Below are 22,820 nucleotides of genomic sequence, written 5' to 3' on the forward strand. Positions count from 1 at the left end.
ATTCTATGAATATATCCTGTGTGCAAGAGTCAAAAACAAAGATATGCCATTAGATCATTTTTTTAATAATGTAGATTGTGGGAAAAAACCTCGTCACTTTCATATTAAGCTTTTATTAACATTACTATGGAAAGTAATTAAATGTTGTGACAACATCCCACACACATTGAGGGTTTATGTAATCGCAGGTTTACATTTAACAAATCCCAAAGCTTTTCACACCATAACAGGAAATATTTTCCCAAACTTACGAAAGCAAACAAATTTTAATTATTTTTTTGTTTTCACAGAACTGAAGTGACCTCTACACGACCTGCGTTATGCAAGATCTCCAAAAGATAAATAAAATGCACACAAAGTTTTCACTTGGTTTATTAGTTTTGCTGGATTTTTTTATGTAGAAAGACCTGTTGCATTGTGAGAGCCTTTATCGGTGTGTGGAAAGCATTTGCGTCTCTACCTGTGGATACCAGAGCACTGGATGCAGAGAGTGATGCCCAGGTTGATGCTGGCCCAACGCGGGTCCGGCTGGCCACAGTCACAGCAGCAGGCGTTGCCAGGAATGGCCAGGACCTTCTGCAGAGCGCTCTCTCCTTTCAGCGACCTTTCCTTAGGTTCTCCTCCGGAGTCCAGACTCCCTGTTGACGTGGATGACTTCCTGTCCAGCTTCTGGCATGAGATTGCATGAGGAAACAGGTCAGTGTTCAGAATAGACAGTAAATTAAACCCAAGACTTAAACAAATAAACAGCTGAAAACTACACCAGAAGTCCTCATCTCTCCCCTCACACACAATTCTAAAATTAAATCCTATTCAATTGTGCTGTTAAAAGACTTAACATCTGAATCTTTCTGACATCATTTATGATACTTGAATAGATTCATGCTCCCATGTTATTTTTTTTTTCTTTACCTCGCCACTATCTCCCTTGTCGCGGAAGGCGGTGGCGATACTGTTCTGGACGGCTTTGATCCAAGCCTGCCGCAGCTTCTCTGAGTCGGCCTGCATCATGCAGCTCCTTCACAGGGGAACACAAGCATCAAACAGCAGCTGTGAGAAAATCTGCTTGTGTGTCTTAAATGATAGATTTGCTGCTCCTCCAACCCCAAACTCTTCATTTCCACATGCATTTCTGATATATTAGACTGCTAGAAATGTTCATGTGATTCCGACTTACTTTGTGGGTGAAACTACTTCGAAGCAGAAGCGCCGCTCGATGTCCTCGCAGTGCTTGACTGTACATAGCCTCAGGTCTTCTACCACGACCGTCGGGTTGTCCTGTGGGGTGGCAGAAAAACAAAATACCACTCACACATCTAAGACGCATACAAAGAAGGAAAGCATTGCTCAACACTTTTACAAAGTTAAGGTGCTGCCCTGAGCCAATAGTTGAAAAACAAACAGCTATTACAGTAATTACTTTAGAACTTTTGTAAAGTCATTTCATAGAAATATGCAACTTTAAAAAATAATACACAGCGCGTATTTTCAATGTGAACACCATATAAAACATTCTATTATTACTTTTAAAGAGAATGTACTGTCACTTTGCTTTCACAATCCATTTAATTTACAAACGAGAGTAGTAGAGATTATTAAACCATGTAAATCTACATGAGTGACTGGGTTTGAGCGATGCGTTTCTGATGAAATAAAAAAAAAAAACGTTACCATCATTGTATCAAAAACTCTGATTTTGAGTTAATAGTAAATATGCATAACAAGGGTGAAAAATAGATGTGTTTATCTTCTACTGAATTATAAATACAAATACTTTTCAACATTATGACCAAAACAGAAACCCATCCTGAAGTTCAGCAGTGCTTTACTCCACGTAGTACAGTTGTTTCAAAGATTTGCCTTATAGCAGTAAACTAAAAATATTCACAAAAAACAAACAAAACGGAAGCATTTTTCTGTGTGGTTGGTGTGGAGAGTCAGTGGACATACCTTAAATTTCTTCTGGTAAACCAGCTGATTGTTCTGGATGGAGAACCAGCGTCTGAAAGGAGAGCACATGTTTAGGAGGAAAATCAGTCGCATGCAATGAGCAGAAATGCTGCTAAAATATCTCACAGGGAAGTCCATAGAAACTGATGACTAAATAAATAACCTTTTTTATTCTCAAAAACAACGGACACAAAATTTATTAATACATTTGGAGTTTAAAAGTAGTAATACATCACCAGAAAATGATCAGTTTGTGAAATTAGTAGAGATTTCAAGGAAGAGAAGAATGTTAGTGAAGGAATGTGATTTATGGAGGTACTGTAGTTTTATGGCGAAACTGTGCACAAACCCTGACGAAAAATTCACTTTTGAACATGTTTTCAAAGCATGTCTGGATTATTTTCTATATTTGAAAGCAAATCCTTTGGAGATACAAGTTTTTCGGATGAATAAAGCTGGAAATCATTGCGTGTCTTTACAGTACTCGAGGTGCTTTGAAGCAGCTTCTTTTAACCATCGCTTTTTTGAAAACTTTAATTTCTGCCTTCAAAGACTGACAAACATGCTCACTTCACTGGGCTGAAGTCAGACTGTTTTTGTGGTAATTTTAAACTTTATTGCCATCTGAGCAGTAAAGAGCCCTACAATCACTGCTGCAGGATCAGACTGAAAGTAAGAGGAGATGAAGTGATTTCTGTACCAAAAAAGTTAACATGTGCCCCGTTTCTTTTGACCCAGTTAGGACACATTTACTTGAATCTATATGTCATTACCTCCTAATTCCTCACAAATTATTAACAATATGTGCTACTTTGGAGCAAAAAACATCTTATACTTGTTGATCTACTCAAAAATGTTTCAGTCTTAAAACTAATAAAGTTATATCTGGTACAGATTACTTCTATGCCACCAGTTCGACTGTGTCATTACCTGTTCCATGTCTTGAAAGCGTTACTGGCCCTCTTGAATAGATAACCCTCCATTGCAATGCCATTATCTGCATCCACATTATACTCCAGCTTCGTGTCGTCATTTGAGAAATCCTAGAAATTACATGAAAAAAAAGGAAACATGGATACATAAACGAAAAAAGTAACAGAACAATAATCAGACAGCATAAAACCTTCAATGATGCTTATTTTCTACAATTATATGAAACTAATTTGGAGCATAACTGAGAAGAGCTAAGTGGTCTTTCAGATGGTAGCTGCTGCTCAGCCTGACCTGAATATAAAAAAAATCAAGCAATAATGAGACAGCTTACGGCGGCTATTTTAAATTATAACCACTGCATGCGACAAATTGAAACAAATAAACACACATTTACCATTTATTTGCCTCAAGCAATACATAGCGAAAAAAAATAAATATATATATACACAACCAACCTACTAATAAAATAAACTGACATAAATAAATGGTACGGTTGAATGCTTCAGATCAGGGGTTTAATTTAAATGTTCAATATAAAAAATATGTTTGAAAGAAAATCTATGCAAAGGATAAACAATAGCAATTGACCAAAGACTGGAAACCACCAACTTTCCCTCAACTGTCTATGATTGGAGGTCGGCAGGTCAAATACTTCACACTTTTTTTTTTCCAGTTTAATATAAATTAAAATAAAAGCATTTGGATGGATGCATAAATGTGACTGATCCTGTAATTCCTACATTTCCTGCTGGATTCCAAACTACTTCCTCTATCAAGACCAAGCCGCCCTAACTTTACGTAGCCCTCTGGACCCCAGAAAACATCAAGATTATGGTTGTATCACTTGCCAAGTTTATAATTTTTTCAGTCAAATCAAATCACTTTTTATTTTTACTATGTCACAGTACATTAATGTGAAAAATGTTTAATACTATTTAATTTTAAGATGTATTGTTCTGCCACAATTGGCCTTTGAGGAAATTCATGATCTTGATGTGACTCGAAATGAAAATGAGTTTGACATTCTGGTCAGAACCACATCAGAAACCCAATCCTACAGCCACCGAAACGGATTTCCTCAACATTATGGCCGCACCAAAAAAATCTCTTCTTAAAGGTCATGAACAGAAACGGCGACAAAAGGAAACCTGGGCAAACTCCATCTCTTACAAGAAATGAGCCCAACTTATTGCTCCGACACCAGTTAAACCAACAGAATCACCCAGAACATTATTTAATTCACTCTGTTATAGCTCTTAGAATGATATGTTCATTTGGTCAAAATCAGAGAAGCTCAAATATCTGAAACCAGTGAGACTATGAAGCTGCTATTTTCCATATTTGCTTGTAGTTTGCACAGTGAAGAGCGAGGCATCACAGAGTCTCTCTCTGAATATCCTGCATGTCCGCTGTAACTCAGTCTCATGTGTCGTTATGAGACTGCTTAGCATTAACTACCCGAGGTGCTGCCACGCTCTCCTCAGCTTCAGGTGACATTAGGCACCACCCTGTACAACTGCACAAGAGAGTGACAGTGTGTGTGTCCTTGAAGAGTCAATTTACAGCAAGCATCAGCGTCTCCATAAGCAATTACAGCTTGAAGTCTTCAGATCTGTTCCTGTAACAAGCAGGGGGATCATCTTATCTGTTGGCTTTCCAGAAACTTCCAATGTCTTCCACCAAACCTCCTGGGTTAGAAAAGCGCTTTTGTCAACGTAAGCAAGCCAATATATTCAAAACGGCATTAATTTAATGAATTTTAACTTAGAGGAACTAAATAGTTTCTCTATTTGGGGATTTTCTGTCAAGTATTGTTAATGCTCTAAAATAGCTATAAAACTATAATTTCAACAATGCAAGTCCACCGTAAACAAGCCTTGGGCTGAAACCAAAACATCACACAGTGATAAACAAAGCAAACAAAAACCCTGCAGGAGTCTAAACATTTCAGTGCCGATGACTGTTTGTCGACTGGAAGTGACCTCAGAGATACAGCAGGTTGTGACAATGGCCACCACTTCCTGCTTACTTCCTGGACAGCAATAAGATGACAAAATCAGTTTTGGATTTCTAGACAACCAGAGTGCTTTGCAAAAGTATCCATACCTGTTTAACATTTTGTAACATTGTAGCAGAAAACCTTTAGGTGTTTTAATGGGATTTTAATTGTCGCGTAAAAGGAAAATGTTGCATGCTAATTTAATCTTTTTTCCCTCCAAATATTCTGAAAAGTGTGGCATGCATTTGTATTCAGCCTCCATACTTTGTAAAAGCACTTTTTGATACATGTCTGGAGATTTAAACTTTCACTCCTTTCTTTCTGCAGAACATCTCTAATTCCCACTACATGACACTGCCACTGCCGTGTTTTATTGGTTAGCAGGTTCAGGGTGAGGGAAAGTGTTTTCGTCACTGTATTTTGTATATTTAGAGATGTAAAACATCTTGAAAATCATTTTCCTTCCAATTCACTATTGTGTGCTGCTTTGTGTTGAAAAAGATTTCATTTTAAATCAAGGGCTAAGATTTATGTTACCAAAGATTTCCTGTGGGGATGAATAAAGTTTTTATCTTATTTTGGGAGCTTACTGTAGTATCACAATATACGGCTACAGATCTAAGGAAGATCTGAAGCTGTATATTGTGTGAACAGATTATACTGAAATGCTACAAAGCTGTGGTTTCCTGGTCCTGTCATTTAAAAACCGAAGGACTAAAATGTGGCAAAGGACAACAACCTTCACATAAAACCAGGAATCAAAACTCCTTTTAGTAGACACTGACAACAATACTGACATGCTGAATTGTGAGGAGAGCAACACTGATGCATGTGTCGGACTGTAAAAGTGAGGGAACGGACAAAGATGCAAACATCTACACGAACACTGCAATGCAGTTTTCAGGCATGTGCTGACGAGGGGATGATGGGCTGAGGCAGGTGGGGTTACAACACAGACATCAGATGGAAGTCAATGCATCGACTACGTACAGAGGTCGACCTCCAGGCACAAAAGCTGCGAGGATCTGGTAAAAAGTCAAGCTCTGTCACCTCCTAAAATTTCACACAAAACAGCAAGAGAACCACACAGAAAATAAAGGTTGCATTTCCAAGAAAGGAAGAAGAGGCGGTCCAAATGAGAGAAAACTTGAAGCAAAAAAATAAAACCAAACACTACTCGAGTGGACATAGGCAGAGTGACACCGTTACATGCTCAACATGCACTCACCAGATACCACACATAGTGAAAACGGCTGAAAATCTTCATTTTTCTCAGTTTCTCCTTGCTAACTTGTATGAGTTTCCCTGTACAGCTCACACTGGTCAGCGCCTCAGTCTGTGTGGCATCTCAGTGACTGAAGTCACTTGAAGCCTCGTGGATCATCGTGTCTACAAACCATCACCTCCCCGCCTCGCCTGTCGCTGCGTCTATCCAACTAGAGCAGCTCCTCCTCCTTCAGAGTGCTCAGGATCCAAGCGAAAGGTCACCTGTTTGGGTGTGTGTGTTTGTGTGTGTTGGGGTTGGTTTTACAGAGGACTTGGAGAATAAAACATGACTTCACTTTGATAGTAGTACGCTCCGCTTCCTCTTCTAAAAGCTTATGTCATTGAAGTCTCTGGATTATTGTCAGATGAAAAATGACTGCAGATGTTTTAAACCATTGATCTCTACTTATTTTCTTAAGATAAGACAGAGATGCAATGGTCCAGCACCACATGACTGTGTTTCTTAAAGGCACTTTAGCTTTGTCATGGTCTGACATCAGGGTTTCTGCTGAACAATGCACACAGGCACAGAATTGGCATACTAAACACGACCTCAGGACCCATTTAAACTCCCATAAGGATTTCAACAGCAGAATCATGATGCCATTTTTTTTATTGTGCACAAAAATAAACATTCTAGGCTGGCAGACTTCCTTCTTGCATAATGGGGAAGCAACGTGATAAATGACTCGGTGATGATGTGGATGGTTTTTAATAGAAGAAGAAGTTACTTGAACTGGTCTTAAATATTTAACTCACACTTTCTGGATAAACATTTCCATACACAAGCATAGGTTTGACCTTGCAAAAGTATTCACACCCCTTGAATGTTTCCAAGGGATGTGAATACTTTTTCTATATTCAGAAGATAAACTGAACATGTCAGTGGACACATCCAAAGCCTGGAATATCGTTACATAATTTAGAAAGGCAAGTGTGTTCAGTTATAAATTAAGTATCTGCACTTAATTTATAATATTTAAAATATGCTGTAACCCATGCATCACATCCACTATATCGCATTTATGTGTTGCTTTGTGCTGGTATATTACATAAAATCTTGATAAAACATAATGTAGCTTGAGGTATTAAGGTAATGTGACAAAACGTGAAAAAATAAATAAATAAAACTGAGGGAAAATACTTTTTCAAGGCATTGTATATCCAGAATGAAGTGGAGTGAAATAATATGACGCCAAGGATAGCAGGCAAAAGCGTTAGCTGCTTAGCCTTGTTTTCACAAAATGAGGGACTATGTCAGGAGTAAATAATTTAACTAACTGAATGCTTTGCTTGAACTGATTTGGAAAAAAAAACATGTGCGATAACCGAAAATAAATGTGAAGAAAAGCATTTCTTTTAAAGACTGAATAGGAACTGTGAATGACCAAACCTGCCTGAGGAAGAATACACCATGTGAAGTCATGTGCAGTAACCGACTGAGTGTCAAAACAGCATTAACTTATTCAATAAACTCAGCAAACAGCACAAAGCACAGAAGCATGCCTGGCAACTTAACTCAAATATGACAACCTATTATCCACATTGCCAATCAAATGTCTTCATCACTGAACAGTGAGACATGCAGAAATCAATTCTGACCTTCCAGAGATCCAACACTAAACCATGTTCATGCAGATGTTGCATGGAAGTAAAAATGAGGGGAAAAAGGAAAAGAAACACCACTTACCTCTAGTGCAGCCTGAAGAGATTAGAAAAAAGATAAAAGAAGAGCAAAAGCAGAAGGAAAGAGAAGACAACATGATTATAAGGGTGTAGGTAGGTAGATGCAGCCAGACAGAGAGAGCAAGAACACATAATAATAGCATCCAGTTAAACTTAGGAAGGATAAATGGAAGTTGGCAGAGATGAAGTTAGATGGAGGAGAGGACAAGAGGAAGGAGAAAACACATACAGTATGTGTTTCTTCCAGCTGAGTTATCAGACAGTGGAATAAGAAAATCTCATTAAGAGAACAGCTGGGTAGGACGATTACATTTGATCTCAAAATTTCATATTTGAGATAAAATGACTTGAAAGAAGGCTAGTTTAGTGAAATATGATACTGTTCTGAATACCAGGGATTTTCCTCACCACGGAACGGTAGGATGATTTATTTGTTTTATTTTATTTTATGCACACTTGTTTTTGGAAAGGCAAGCCCGGGATCAGACTTTTGTTGTCGGACTGCTATAACACGGAGTGTCCAGACGAAGGGACGCTGTCACATTCCCTTCGTTGCCATGGAGACCGGTTTTAAGGTCGTATCGATATTTAGTTCAACGTTTGGAAGTCTGTTCACTATAAAGTTCGATTTTGTTCTAATGTTTGTAAACTTTATTTTGACAAATTTAACAAATGTGCAATCACATCGTATAAAATACATATTTCACAATAACTTCGACACTTACAGGAATAGTAATATAAAAAAGATGCTCATAATTAAAAGGTACTTATGGAAAAATTAACAATCGTATCATATAATGTCCATGGCTTAAACCACCCAATAAAGAGGAAGAAAATTCTTAGTCAACTAAAAAAGATGCAATGTTCCATTGCCCTACTACAAGAAACCCATTTAAACGAGTTAGAACATAAAAAACTAAGACGGGACTGGGTAAATCAAACATATAGTGCGTCATATGGAAGCAGGAGAGGAGTCTCTATTTTATTTAACAGATCATTGGCCTTTTCCGCAGAAAAAGTCATTCAGGACAGGATGGGGAGATATGTTTTGGTGCGGGGTCAGATGTGGGAGGAGGAGATATCCGTTTTAAATCTTTATGCTCCTAATGAATGTGACGAATCCTTCTTTAAAGAAATTGCTAATATAATTGCAGAGAACGCTAAAGGCATAGTAATAGTTGGAGGAGACTTTAACGCAGTACAGGATGGCAAAATGGATAGGATACCAGCAGAAACGGGGGGACAAAGCAGGAAAACAAAAATACTCAAAAATATGATAACTGAACTGGGACTAGGGGATCCATGGAGATCTAAAAATCCAAGCAAAAAGGACTTTACTTTCTTCTCAAAAATTCATAATAGCTATTCAAGGATAGACTTCTTCTGCATACCTCAAAAATACTTTTATAAAGTAATTGACTGTAGGATTGAATCAATTACTCTGAGTGACCATGCTCCAGTTACCCTACAATTAAACTTAAGTAAAGATACCCCCTTTAGATACTGGAGACTAAATGTTTCATTGCTCACTAACACATCAGTGATTCAGGAACTGAAACAACATTTTATTGAATATTTAGAAATAAATGATAATGGATCAGTAACTCCACCTATGATGTGGAGTGGAGCTAAGGCAGTATTAAGAGGAAAAATGATACAGATATCTTCCAGACTTAAGAAACAACGCATGGAAGAGCAAACAAGACTTGAAAATAGAATAAAACAACTAGAAATTGAACATAAACATAAAGGAGGAGATGACATTCTAAAGGAACTAAAAGACTAGAAAAGAGCTTGATAAAATTCTTACATACAAAGCGGAGCATTGAGGTTCTCCAAACAAAAGTTCTATGAGATGGGAAATAGAGCCAGCAGATTGTTATCCTTCCAGCTTCAAAAAATACAATCAGACAGAACAATACACAAAATAATGGATCCCTTACTTAGAACAACCTTATCCCGCCCGATAGAAATTGCCAACGCCTTTGCATCCTTCTATAAAAACTTATACCAGGAACCAAACCAATTCAACAATGAAGTAGAACATCAAATTGTGATATATCTTACTAAGCTAACTCTTCCTGCTCTATCTGAAGAGGAAGCGGCTGATATGATTTCAGGTATAAGAGAAACAGAAGTACAAGAAGCAATCAACAAATTGAAAAATAATAAATCTCCAGGGACTGATGGACTCCCGGGGGAATTCTATAAATGCTTCAAAAACATCCTATCACCAATATTAACAAAAATTTTTAACTATGCACTTAAAAAAGGTGAAATCCCAAATTCCTGGTCTGAGGCCATCATCTCAGTTATTCATAAGGAAGGAAAAGACACAACAATTTGTGAGGGTTACAGACCAATTAGCCTGTTATGCACAGATCTAAAACTACTAACTAGTATTCTAAGTAAAAGGATACAGAAATATGTAAAAAAACTAATCCACCCAGATCAGACGGGTTTCATTCCGAACCGACAGAGTGTTAATAACATAAGAAGAACCCTGAATATTATAACACAAACCAAAGAAACCAACCAAGAAACCATGCTAATTAGCTTTGATGCACAAAAAGCATTTGATACAGTTAACTGGCAATTCCTATATAACACATTGTTAATTATGGGTTTTCACCCACAATTCGTGGACTGGATTAAAATACTTTATACAAATCCTAAATCACGTGTTAGAGTTAATGGATTTTGTTCTGATTTTTTTATGCTTGAAAGAGGAGTTCGTCAAGGAGATTGCCTTAGTCCCCTACTCTTTGCACTAAATATTGAACCCCTGGCGGCAGCGATTAGAAGGAACAAGCTTCATAAAGGCATTAGAGATAAAAATAATACAGAACACAAGATTTCACTTTTTGCAGATGATATTTTGACCTACATAAGCGATCCGGCGAACTCTATACCCCCACTCATGGAGGTCATAGAAGAATATGGTAAACTTTCGGGTTACCAAATCAATCAATCCAAATCTGAAGCGATGGTATTACACGGTCAACTACCTGCAAATTTAACTGATAGATTTAAACCTAAAATATCTAATCAGGGATTTAGATACTTAGGAATTTTCATAACTCCTCAAACTTCACAACTTTTTAAAACTAACTATGGAAAACTAATGGATGAGATCAAGACAGACCTTATGAGGTGGAACATTCTACCCCTTTCACTAGTAGGAAGGGTTGAAACCATTAGAATGAACATCCTCCCAAGACTCCTCTTCCTGTTTCAAACATTACCTATAAAAATACCCATGTCCATATTTAATACTCTGAATAAATGGCTCTCAAAATTTATCTGGCAAAACAAACGCCCCAGAATTAGATTGAAAACTCTTATGTGCTCTAAAGAACTCGGGGGACTAAACGTACCAAACCTTAAAAAATACTACTGGGCCGCACAAACTAGATCAATAATAACCTGGATATGCCAAGATGAAGATTCAATTTGGTATAAGATGGAACAAGGTGACTCCCAGGACTTGCTTCTTGATACTGTTCCATTTGTTAATCAAAACACTTGGACAAAAAATAAAATTAATAACGAATGGGTTAAGTTTACTCTATTGACATGGGCAAAGATTAAAAAGATACTAAATCTACCCAATTCCTTGTGTAGACTTATAAGGCTCGACCATAATTCTGAATTTCTTCCTACATCTGGACTACAAAATTGGGTTGAAAAAGGATTGATTCTAATAAATCAAATGTTCGAAGGTGGAAGTCTATTGTCCTTTCAGCAACTTCAACAAAAATATGATCTTCCAACCCATGACTTGTATAAATATTTACAAATGAGACACTACTTGCAAAAACATAAGGAATGGGAAAACATACAAATGCCCCCTTCAAATATAGAAAGTTTCTTTCTTTCTGTAATAAAAGGAAATATAACCACCAAATTCATATCCTATATTTATAAAATATTGCAAGAGGAAGTAATAACAGATACAAAAGATATCAAAGGGAAATGGGAACTGGAAATGAATACCATAATTAATGATGAGGATTGGGAAAAAATGTTTAAGGAAGGTCATAGAATATCAAATAGCCCAACGTTAAGAGAATTTGAATGGAAAATCAAAATGAGATTTTTTAGGACTCCTCTTCTTATATCTAGATTTAACAACACCTCTGATAAATGTTGGAGAGGTTGTGGACTAGTTGGAGACTTCACTCATATATTTTGGGACTGTCCAAAATTATCAACATATTGGAAAGGAATACAAAAGGAAATTAACAACTGCCTGGGCATTACAATCCCCCTAGAACCATCCTTTATAATACTAGGTATTTTCCAGAATAAAATCCAAGATCACAGTAAGATTTACATTTTAAAGATCTTACTTGTCCTCGCAAAGAAGATGATTACGGTCTCATGGCTGAAGCCTCAGCCCCCAACGATTTCCCAATGGAAGAATAGAGTAAGGGAGGTTTACCATATGGAACAAATTACGGCAAAACTTCAGATGAAAAGTGACATCTTTATAGAAAAATGGTCTTCAATTCAAGCATTCATTTCAAACCCAACTGATGGAAATTACGATTAATGAATGGGAGATTCCTCTGTATTTTCATTTTATTTATTTTTTTTATTTACTTATTTTTTCTTTTCTCACTTATTTATTTATTTATCTTTATTTATTTTTTTTTCTCTTGTTTTTTCTTTAAGACCCTGGACAAACAAAACCTTTTTTAAGAAAGATAACATGTATTTGTACATGTAACCTGTAAGACGTGTGAGATGTGACATGCACTGGAAAATCTGAATAAAAAAGTTCAAAAAAAAAAAGAGAACAGCTGGGTAAGTAACTATTGTCTGTATTTACTGACACTGTGTGATGTACAGCTAAAACACAGGGCAAATAACTTCCATTACATGCTGGGACACAACAATCAGCTCCCGGCTTCACTATCCTTTAAGGGCATCATCAAACTCAACAGACGTAGGAGTCCCAGATCAGAAGATGTGCCACTGATCTGCTGCATGCTTTAGCAAAATGAGAAGCAGAGAAACTGAATGGTGAAATAAACAAGTGCTAATCAGGAGATCTGAAAGCACGCTGAAACCAAACCGAGTTTGTTTAGCAACGGATTCCCGTCTGCTATCAATAATGCATGTGTGTGTAGCTGAGATCATCGTCAGGGCTCACCTGACACCTGAGGGCGGACTACTACTGACATTCCCTCAGTTGACAAACACACACTCAACTGAACAAGTTAATACCAAAGTATGGCATTGTTTTCCTTTATTTCTGACTCCCTTTTTTCAAGGCAGACTTGAAAAAAGTCTGCCTTGACTGCTGTGTGCTGTGTGCAGCAGAGTTCTATGGCCAGTTCGTGACTGCACTGACAATTTGGCTGTGTTTTTTTTTTTGTTGTTGTTTTTTTTTTCTTTATTTTTTGTTTTTTTGAATATGAATATGATTATATGAATATAATCATATTCAGATTATATCATGAATATGATTATATCATATTCATGATATAATCTGATAAAAGATTATATCATGAATCTTTTATCAGATTCATGATATAATTAAACAGCCAAACAAAATAGTATTACAGGTGCTAAATATGCAAAATGCAGCTTTAATATGACACAGTGAGAAAGTGTTTGAGTGTTCTTCAGGGGACACAGCCAACAAGGAAGAAAAATCACTTTTTGGCCTTCATGGAAAACGTTTTACAACAGCATTTTCACTGTGGCACATAGTAGTGGCAGTATCATGCTGTAGGGATATCTTTCTTCAGCTAATCAAGAGTTGATGGATGGAGCTAAATTTTAGAGGCTGAAAAAGACAACGGACAACAGGACAACGAGCGAAAACACACAGCCAGAGCTGCAAAGGGGAATTTTGTTACAGAAGATGTGTTAAAATGGCCTAGTCAAAGTCCAGATGTTAATCCAATTAAGAATATTTGCCACGTTTTTATAAAATGTATGTTGCACAGATACTTTCTAGCCTTCAATCAGGGCTGAAGCCATTTTGCAAAGAAAAATGGGTAAACAGGTGAGAACATTCCAGATACACTACATGTACCTTACAGTGTGTGTTGGTATGGAAACCATCAGACTATGTATGATTTAAATCCCAAAAAATGATGAGGAAACAGCGTTCATGTGAATTTACCTTTTGTTGGATGGTGGAGTGTTTCTGCTCCATGTCCCTCTTCTCCTTGGCAGCATCGACCACCAGCTGGTCCAACTGCAGGAGAAAGAACAATATAGTTCAGTTTACCAAACCAACCGGTCAAAAACAGCCAAACATCTCAGTCAAAAACAGCTTTAGCTTATGCATAAAGAGCAAAATGATCTCCCTACACAAAGATAAATAGCAGAGCTTAGAATCTGAGGAATGACAACCACTTATGGTTTGAGTGTGAGGTTTATTTTTGACCTCAAATGTGTTGAAAAGGCCAATGTTCAGCTTTATACTGATCGAGCAATGATCAGACTTAAACAAGGCAAGTTTTCTCTTCTAAACAAAATGGGCTGTGTAGAGCTGGCTTGATCATGGGTGAAATTAATGACAGTAAAAACTGCATGCGGGGAGGAAAACAAGGGCTCCTTTGAGAACACAGCAACTTAAAAAAAGTCTTCAATAAAGAGCTGGGGTTCATAGGCTGCTAATGAAAATGTGCCAGTTTGCCTTAAAGCTGTGAAATCTTAACTAGGTCTCTCAAGGGTTTGTTGCTGTGGCATGACCTAAATTATGCCGTCTGCAGCCTCGAACACAAAAGAATCAGTATCTGATTAGAGGTCAGTGTTTGAGGGGCTGCAGGAGGAATGTGAGGCGTGATGAAGAAGGTTCAAAGTTTCCTCTGCACACTAAATATTCAGATATCGAGTAATGTTGGAGTTTTAAAGTAGACCGAAGCATGTGTGGTTAATCTGAAAGCTCACAATTCAAAACATTTATTTTATTTCAACAAAAAAAACCTAAAATCACATCATGAAGTTATTTCTCAGCAAATGACTGGGCTGGTTTTGCCAAACTTCCTGGCTGCAATATGAAAGAAGGTTGACAGACAAATTTTAAATCAATAAATAAATGTGAAAATTTAACAGAGGGACAGTTAACAGAAATGTTAATAAAAGATTGACTGCCTCTGGAGTCAGAACGTGGATAAAGGAATGGCTTCACACCCAAGCTCCAAGTCAGAGAAACAATGAATGTTGCTCATTGTGTTGCTAACTATTACCAGCATAATGTACATCTCTCCATTTTATGATTCAAACATTAGAAGCAACAAGTTTGTATGTAAAGATTCATGGTGCAATGAGTGCCACTTGGATTCAAAAGTGAAAGCAAACATTTTATTCCTTCAACTTTCATATTACATTTATATTCATAGTCCTGCATGAAATTAAATCTTAACTTAGAGTTGCTTCTATTTAGTTATTTATTAAGACATGAGCAGATTTATTCAGATCCATTTTTAATTTTTTTTTTTGCAAAACTATTCAGAACACAAAATAATTTTTAATCATTTCAGATGGTCAAAGGAACTCGCTAGGAGGAAAAGGAAAGCTGTTGTCCAGAAGGTCGCTTAAATCTACTTTGTTTATTCATGGGACATATTCTGCCATATTTCATAATATAAACAAAAGGATCAGAACCAAAAGAACTAGGAATAGCGTGTAATGCAAGTCTTAAGACTTTAACTTTAGATTATCTTCATCGTTTATGATAATACTGAATGAACAAGATAAATAAATGTATATGTGGTATGCAGATACAGAATGCAAGTGGGAAATGGCAACTCATGGATACAAAATGGGGCTAAATCTGAAAGGGATGATTTGGGGATCATTTAGAAAGGTTTCTTTCTAGGATGAAAATAAAAGAAATAAACAAAAGTCAGCCAGTCAACTTTTGCATTTTCACCTTTATTCACCTCATGGCATAACATTTTTAATTTTTGTGGACATCAATGGATTTTCTTTAAGTAAATGAAGACTAAATAAATAAATAAACATCTTAAAATGGCGACTTCCATAAGGTACACACAGATTGTGCTGCTATCTGGCTGTTTTAGAGAAGACAGGACTGTAGTGGGGATTTGTTTTGCTTAGAGCGGAAATGGGTGGACGAGACTGCAGCAGGCTGATAAGATCAGGATGGAAAATGTTTTTCTCTGTTATGCTTTGATAACCAGTTCAGTCAAAACCATTCAGTTTCTCTGCTGCCTTCTATAAAACAGACTCATATTTAACATAAATATGTATTTAACATTTTATCTGTCTTTCCAGCTCCTGGCTCCCAAGACAGAGTTCGGCAGTCGGCAGATGCTTGCTGACTGACTGACCACAGATCTGTGCTGACATGAAAACTACAATGACAAGCTTTATGACTCATGGAAAAGATACAGAAAATCCCTCTAATTGAACACAGCCAGTGAATTCATTCAGCCATAAGGTTGTGTGTCACTGAATGTTTCAATCAGAAAGATTTGATCTGTGGGGCCAGTTGAGCAGGAATGAAAAGTAACAAAACCAGAAGACCAGAAACCTTACCAGCAAACCAATCAGCTTCCCTCAAAACTTCTCAAAGTTTATTTTATGTTTCTTTTCTTAAATTCTCAAATATATTTCTTTTAAATTGCTTGACAATGCTTGATACCTGTTGGCAGCTCCTCCACACCTCCCTGCACAGTCTCTCCACTTTCTTCAGCTTCATGATGAGAGATGATAAAAAACACAATCCTCTCGCCGCGGCTTCCCACAGCCCACACTCTGATCTCCCTCTCCTTTCTGCTCTCTTTCAAATTCAGAGCGGCAGGCTTGTAATCCACAGCGGGGTTATAGTCCAGTTGTTTGTCAGCTTGAATTCAAAGTCTCTTGCTTTTTGTTTCCTCCCTCTTCAAGGTCTGGTATTTTTTTTACAGTCCTTTCCTTGAGCCCTGAGAGTTCCTTTTATTCCTTCCAGAAAAGAAAATCTGCATTTGAAAGTTTGTTCCTGTCACTGTCCTGACATCACTGCATCAGATGTTCGAGAAGCAAAGGAATGCTCTTCCCTTCAATTAGATTTTCACTGCTCCATATTTTCAAATGTGGCTCCCAGAGATGCTGTTGCTCAAAATGTAAAAAAAAATCTAGTTATCTAGTTCAAACATCACGAAAACTTTTTCTCTGAGGTCTATCTCACACTGCTGAGGATCCCTGCCTCAAAGCTCTGATTCAACACACTCCATATCCTCCAACTTTGAGCATCATCCTTCAGTTTCTGCGCTGCGTTCGCTCAGCTGAGTATCAACCGTGTGAATCTGTGAAAAAAAAGCTGTGTTCCAGCCTCCTGGCGGCTTTCTTCCTCATTCCTGCTAACTGCAGCAGCAGCTCCACTGCGATAATCATCTTAAAGTCACATTTGGGCTGAGTTCTGCCCCAGAGGGCTGGCCCTGTTTGCTGGGGGATGCATGCATACACAAAAGGCGGAAACACACCACACACACACTCAGATTCACACAAACACTGATGAGATAGGAACAGAAACGGTGTGTAAGGGTGGATCCTTTTGGCTTGAAATCTCACAATTTAAAAGTACCTTCTAAGTGGTTTGGTTAGCAGACTTGTTTGACATCATCACATAAATTTTCATCTATACATTGCCCTGTAAGAATAATGATGTTTTTCCACAAAATCACAAGTGACAAGTGAATAGTTAAAAACTCTTTTATCAGCTCCTCCTGCTTGACTTCACATCAATACTGAGGAGAGCTGATCTGTTGACTCTTTGTTTTTTTGTTTTTCAATTAACCAATTACTAATCGAACTGAAAAAGGTGCGTACTAGGCGATATGCTTTGACAGAATTTGAAGCTGGTCAGTGAACCCTAGTTAATGATTAATTTCTCTAGATTGTCCAGAGTCATGGCTCCTCTTTTCTTCAGCTCAACCCACAGACGTAAAAGTGCAAAACAGCTGAAACACTGACATCCTTTAAATCAAGGCGTAAAATCCCACCTGTTCAGAGTTGCTTTTGACCCATAAAAAACCACAACATTGTCCGACATATAACGACTGCAGATGACAAAATGCAATGTCTGTTATTGCTTTTCACAAGTGTTGCCTGCGTTTATGATGTCTTCTCATTATGCAAAGTAATTCAAACTGCCTTGTTGCTGAAATATGCTGTACAAATAAACTCGATCGATTGATTGGTTGAATTTAAAAAAATCTAATTTATTTTACCCATCTAATCCAAGTTAAACCGACTGCTTTGGCTCTGCTGGTAAATATTCAAAAGGGAATCAAAGGTAAAACCTTTCTGTCATGATGTGGCAAGTGGTAAAAAAGTGGTAAATTACATACACACTATCACCTGTTTGCTTCCTGAGCATCACCAGGAGTGAAATAAAAACCATGAAAAAATAAACTGAATACAAAGAAATGACTCCTATAGTACCCAACAGTATTACTGTTGTGCCTTTATGAATATTTATTCTGTTTCATGCCATACCATCAAGAATATTTGTTACTAACATGTCAATCTTAAGACATGTTGAGGTAAAGTCCCAGGACAGAGAAGAAACCCTGCAATGTAGGATTCAAGAAGGTATTTTTTATTTAAACAACCACCAGGTGATATGTAAATGGAGCCAATTTTAACTTAATGACAGATTGCAGAATGCAGTTTGTGGTAGCACTTAATTAACACAGGATTAACATGATTTTTACTTGCATGGAAGGCTTGACTGAAGAAAGAGTTTTATTTTTAACTCGAGGTTAATATGTCAATTCATTTATTTTTTTCCCCGAGTTCTTTTGAGTCCGAATGGATTTGTTAGAAGGTCGGATCTACACCTGCACAGTTCAATAATGACCAGGCTAAAATGAAGATTTGGCAACTCTAAGATGCTACATTTATCCGACAGTGGGTTTTGGAAATGTTTGCATTCGTTAACATCCTGCTTTCTCTGCAGACTGGCAATTTTAAAAATTAAAAATACAAATTTAAAAGATGCATCAGTTGCATTTATCTTAAAGCGTTTGCTAGACATTTTCAATAATTCAGTCACTAAGACTAAAACAACAATAATTTTTTACCTTAAAAATTTCTAATTAAAGTCTTTATCCAATTGTTCAGTGAGATTGTGCTCAATGTTAAGTTTTTATTTCATACTTACATCATGGGAGCTAATAAATGTGTCCAAACTGAAAAAAGATCCTAACAAATCTAAAAAAAACAACCATTCAATAAGTAACATGGGTGATTTTTGGTAGGACATTAAATACAAAAAGCTAATAGGCCACCACACTTAAAAACAGCAGGATTTGCACCAAAACATGACATCACAATAGTTGAATAAGTAACAGCGTAATCTGGATGTTTTTCAGAAAGCTGCTCATACCTGTCCACCCAGCTGCTTCATAAGAGGTTGAAGTTCACTAAAGAGGTCATAACCTTGATGGAAGAAAGTCAGATGGGCGTACATGAAGGACAGCATCTACATATTAAAAACAAACAACAAACAGTGATTGTTCAAACAGTCGTATAAAAAAAACCCCCAGATAATACTCAATTGGCTTTATTGTGATTAGGAGGTAGATTTACCGATTTCAGGATTTCTGATCTTCTCTTAGACTGTAGAACATTTATCTGCAAATAATAAAAGCAAAACAGTGAGAGTCAACAACATAATATGGCACAAAAATCCATAAAACGTATTTAAAAGCACAGTAAGTTATTAAAGGGTTAAATAAATGGAAGAAAACATTTTTAAGGAATTTTTATTTATCTAATAAAACCAGCTGACCTAAACTGAAACAGAAAGTAAAATTGATGTTAAGGCTACAAATAGAGAAAGGACCAACAACCAAAAACAAAAAATATATACAGACAAAGATGGTAATAGAGATCAAGCTAAACAAAGACCTGCTATTACATAAATAAATAAAATTTATTACACTATTTCCTGAAACCATTTCCAGCCAGTTCATTTTCTCAGCAGCAGGGGGCGCCCAATGTCACAGAAACATAGAGTTGAAGTCGCTTTCTCCTTACCCAGCTGAACTTCAGCCTCATGTGTTCCTGCTTATGTATGACTCTGTGTGCAGCAGTTTACTGTCTCAAATGATAGAAAACTTCATCGGGGGTTGTTTATCTCAGGTTAATGTTGCAGAGAAGGCGTACAAAATTGAGAAAAATACATAAAGAATTATTAAATACTTGCCAGCCTATATTAATAGGCAGGAACCAATAAATATTGAGATGCTTAGATGCAGCAAAAAGGTTGTGAGTTGAAATCCAAGCTGAGACTTTTATGGTGGACTTTGCATGTCTTCCCTATGCACATTACAACATTTCACTTGGATGATTAACAAAAAAAACAGTCATTGCCAAAAAACCTAGTAGTTCACACAGTGTTGTATCAAAGCACACTAATGGAAAGTTAAGTGGAAGGAAAATGGTGAACCAGCAACAAAAACAACTGCAGCTAGGGATGCATAATACATTGCAAACATATTGCCATCGGAATATCAGCCTGTGCAATATTAAGCATATCTGAGTAGAATAATTGTTGGGCAGTGCATTCCAAGTGTTATGACCTAATGTAGTAATGAGTCAGCTGGAGAAAGTCTCAGGCCAGGAGATAATCACATCGGATACATGCAACTTTGCCCACGATGCTAAAAGTCACAAAGTATTGGAGGCTCAGATGAGAAACAGAAAACCAAGAAACTAGACATATTTTCATAATTATGAAGCAAATCCCTGCAGGAGTTTATTGACGCAAACCGGGATCACATCGCACATCATGCCATGCCAAACTGATGCAGTAATTCTTAAAAAAAAAAAAGGCACACCCATGTATTGAGAACATATGATGTCCACTACATGGCAATAATTTCCATCAGGCTCACTGTTCTATATTATTTATTATTATTATATTCATTTTTTTTTTTTTTTTTTTTTTTTTATTTAAGCAGCATTAAAATTTTCTGAGAAACTGAATTTTGTGTATCCAGTAAGTATAAGCTTTTATCATAAATGAATTCATTGCTTTCTGGGTGCAATGAATTTATACAATGGTGCGTCACGTTTGTCGTACTTTAATTTATCCAGATGCATTTTATTGAGACAGAAAGGTCCCACCAGGTGAAGTGGTGCTTTTAGCTGCTAGAAAAGACAAGAGACGCTCCAAACTCTCAGGTTAGTTTGTTTACACACAGGGAACTGTTTGTGGTCAGAAAAGCATGCTCCCAAATCACTGGTACCTCAGAGAACAAAAGCTTGGGTTTGTTTTTGCGGCAGGTGATAATTTCATGGTTGTAAGGCAAAACTGACCACAGTTGTATTCCTACAAAGATCTTAACTTTCATCCTGGAAAGAGTCATTATTTTGCCACAGTAGCTGAAGCATCACAGCTTTTATGGGCCTCCCCCTGCCGTTCTCTTTTGATGGCAGGCAGTTTGTAATTGTGCCTAAAGTGGCATGTCAAAACGACACCGATTTAGTTACACTGGTGCAACACGGGGCTGAGACAACAGCCATAGGCAAAAGTTACAGGCAATTACAACTGGTTGCTCAGTTGTGGTAAGTCACATGTTGCCGTGCGGAAGGGAAACAGAATCTTAGCACAATTAGGCCCATATTTGCCTGTGTTTCAGCTTGGAGGAGGCTAAAAAAAGTTCATGTATAAAATGTTCTGAAAAGAAATAAACAACATGTCTATTTAAGAGTTTTCTATATCTTTTTTTTTGGCGGGGGGAGGGCGATTTTGTCTCTGTTTTTAGGGCCTGTCAGTTTCAGTAAGTTACTGTCACCAAATGCAAATTCTGCAAAAACTGTTTACTTGTGTATTTCTAAATAACAAAGAAGCCCAGATACAGCTGAACACAATCTATTTATAGCGGGAACCATTGTTTACATTAACATATACAGTTTGCTTTTTCTCGTCTAACATTAAATCAATTTGAAACTTTTCATGATTCCACTTGTGATAACCAAAATACATTTTCTTACCAAATAATTTACGTAAGCTTTTGATTTTGAATGAAGTAAAAAAAAAATTTAACAAGAAAAGTTTTGTCTAATTTAATCGTAGACAAAGACAAAATAAGTTATTGTTTCAGGTTCTTGTCTACCAAGAGCTGACATAGCTTTTTGTTTCTTGTGGTCTTAGTTTTTATTTAAATGTTAAGAATTGGTGTTCATTTCAGGGATAAAAAGATGAAACTAGTCAGGAAATCTTTCATGAAACTGTAGTAGTATCCAGAGCCTGAATGTTTAGCGCTTTATTTGATTTATTCATTTCAAACAGGTTTTTTGAAAGCAATAAATCAGTAGGATAGAAAAAGAACATGTATATACATAACCAAGACCAAAATAAGTAGCTTAACACCACTTATTCTGTTTGAAAAGGCGTGAACACTTAATTATTGTTTTATTTATTACATAGCTTTGTTCCTCACAGTTTGGTTAATGTAACTAAAGCACAATGTCTCATCTATATTTTCTCCTTCCCCCACCAACCAGAATGTCAGTTTAAACTACATAACCCATAATCTAGAAGAAATGAAAGAAATAAAGCTGAAATCTCTTAAATATTCCAGTAAGCACTGCTTGAGGGCGGAGTTTTAAAATGCTGACAACCCTAACCAAATATAAAGCTTTTAAAAGGCCCATTTAAATCAGCTGAGCTAGCAGCTCATTTAAAGATTTCCTGAAAGCAAACTAAAGAGTCTGATAAAAACTAAACTAATTCCACACAGTCAGGCTTTATTTTATAAAGGCAGCGATTATGCAGAGCTGAAGCAGAACGTTGAAGTCTGCTTTTGGGGGAAAATGGTACAAATGTAGCAGTGAATGTTCCTTTGGACGGAGATTGAATGGAAAGTGCTGGCAGCTGCTTTATCAGAAATCACAAAGTAATTAGAGGAGCTGAGACTCACAGACACAGCTGATGCGATGGACTATATGCAAGTACTTTACAGCAAGAAAGACTTGCAAAAATGCAACACTTCTCATCACACCT

At 36.9% G+C, this 22,820-nt stretch overlaps 1 protein-coding gene across 5 annotated transcripts in view; it reads right to left on the reverse strand.

The window, feature by feature from the left end:
- The window catches only part of LOC122838725 (arf-GAP with coiled-coil, ANK repeat and PH domain-containing protein 2-like), a 55,040-nt gene that overhangs the window by 10,766 nt on the left and 21,454 nt on the right, over positions 1-22,820 (reverse strand). For 2 of the 5 annotated variants that reach the window (XM_044129630.1, XM_044129627.1), the window contains exons 7-16: positions 19,397-19,441; positions 19,194-19,289; positions 13,974-14,048; positions 7,839-7,850; positions 5,873-5,935; positions 2,881-2,993; positions 1,951-2,002; positions 1,178-1,278; positions 913-1,018; positions 461-669 (exon numbers count right to left, since the gene is read on the reverse strand). In XM_044129630.1, the coding sequence (XP_043985565.1) occupies positions 461-669; positions 913-1,018; positions 1,178-1,278; positions 1,951-2,002; positions 2,881-2,993; positions 5,873-5,935; positions 7,839-7,850; positions 13,974-14,048; positions 19,194-19,289; positions 19,397-19,441 (872 nt within the window). The remainder of the gene's footprint in view (positions 1-460; positions 670-912; positions 1,019-1,177; positions 1,279-1,950; positions 2,003-2,880; positions 2,994-5,872; positions 5,936-7,838; positions 7,851-13,973; positions 14,049-19,193; positions 19,290-19,396; positions 19,442-22,820) is intronic. The other 3 variants (XM_044129631.1, XM_044129629.1, XM_044129628.1) reach the window with 2 other exon arrangements.

This window comes from Gambusia affinis, linkage group LG10, assembly GCF_019740435.1.
Source record: "Gambusia affinis linkage group LG10, SWU_Gaff_1.0, whole genome shotgun sequence".
Taxonomy (NCBI): Eukaryota; Metazoa; Chordata; class Actinopteri; order Cyprinodontiformes; family Poeciliidae; genus Gambusia; species Gambusia affinis.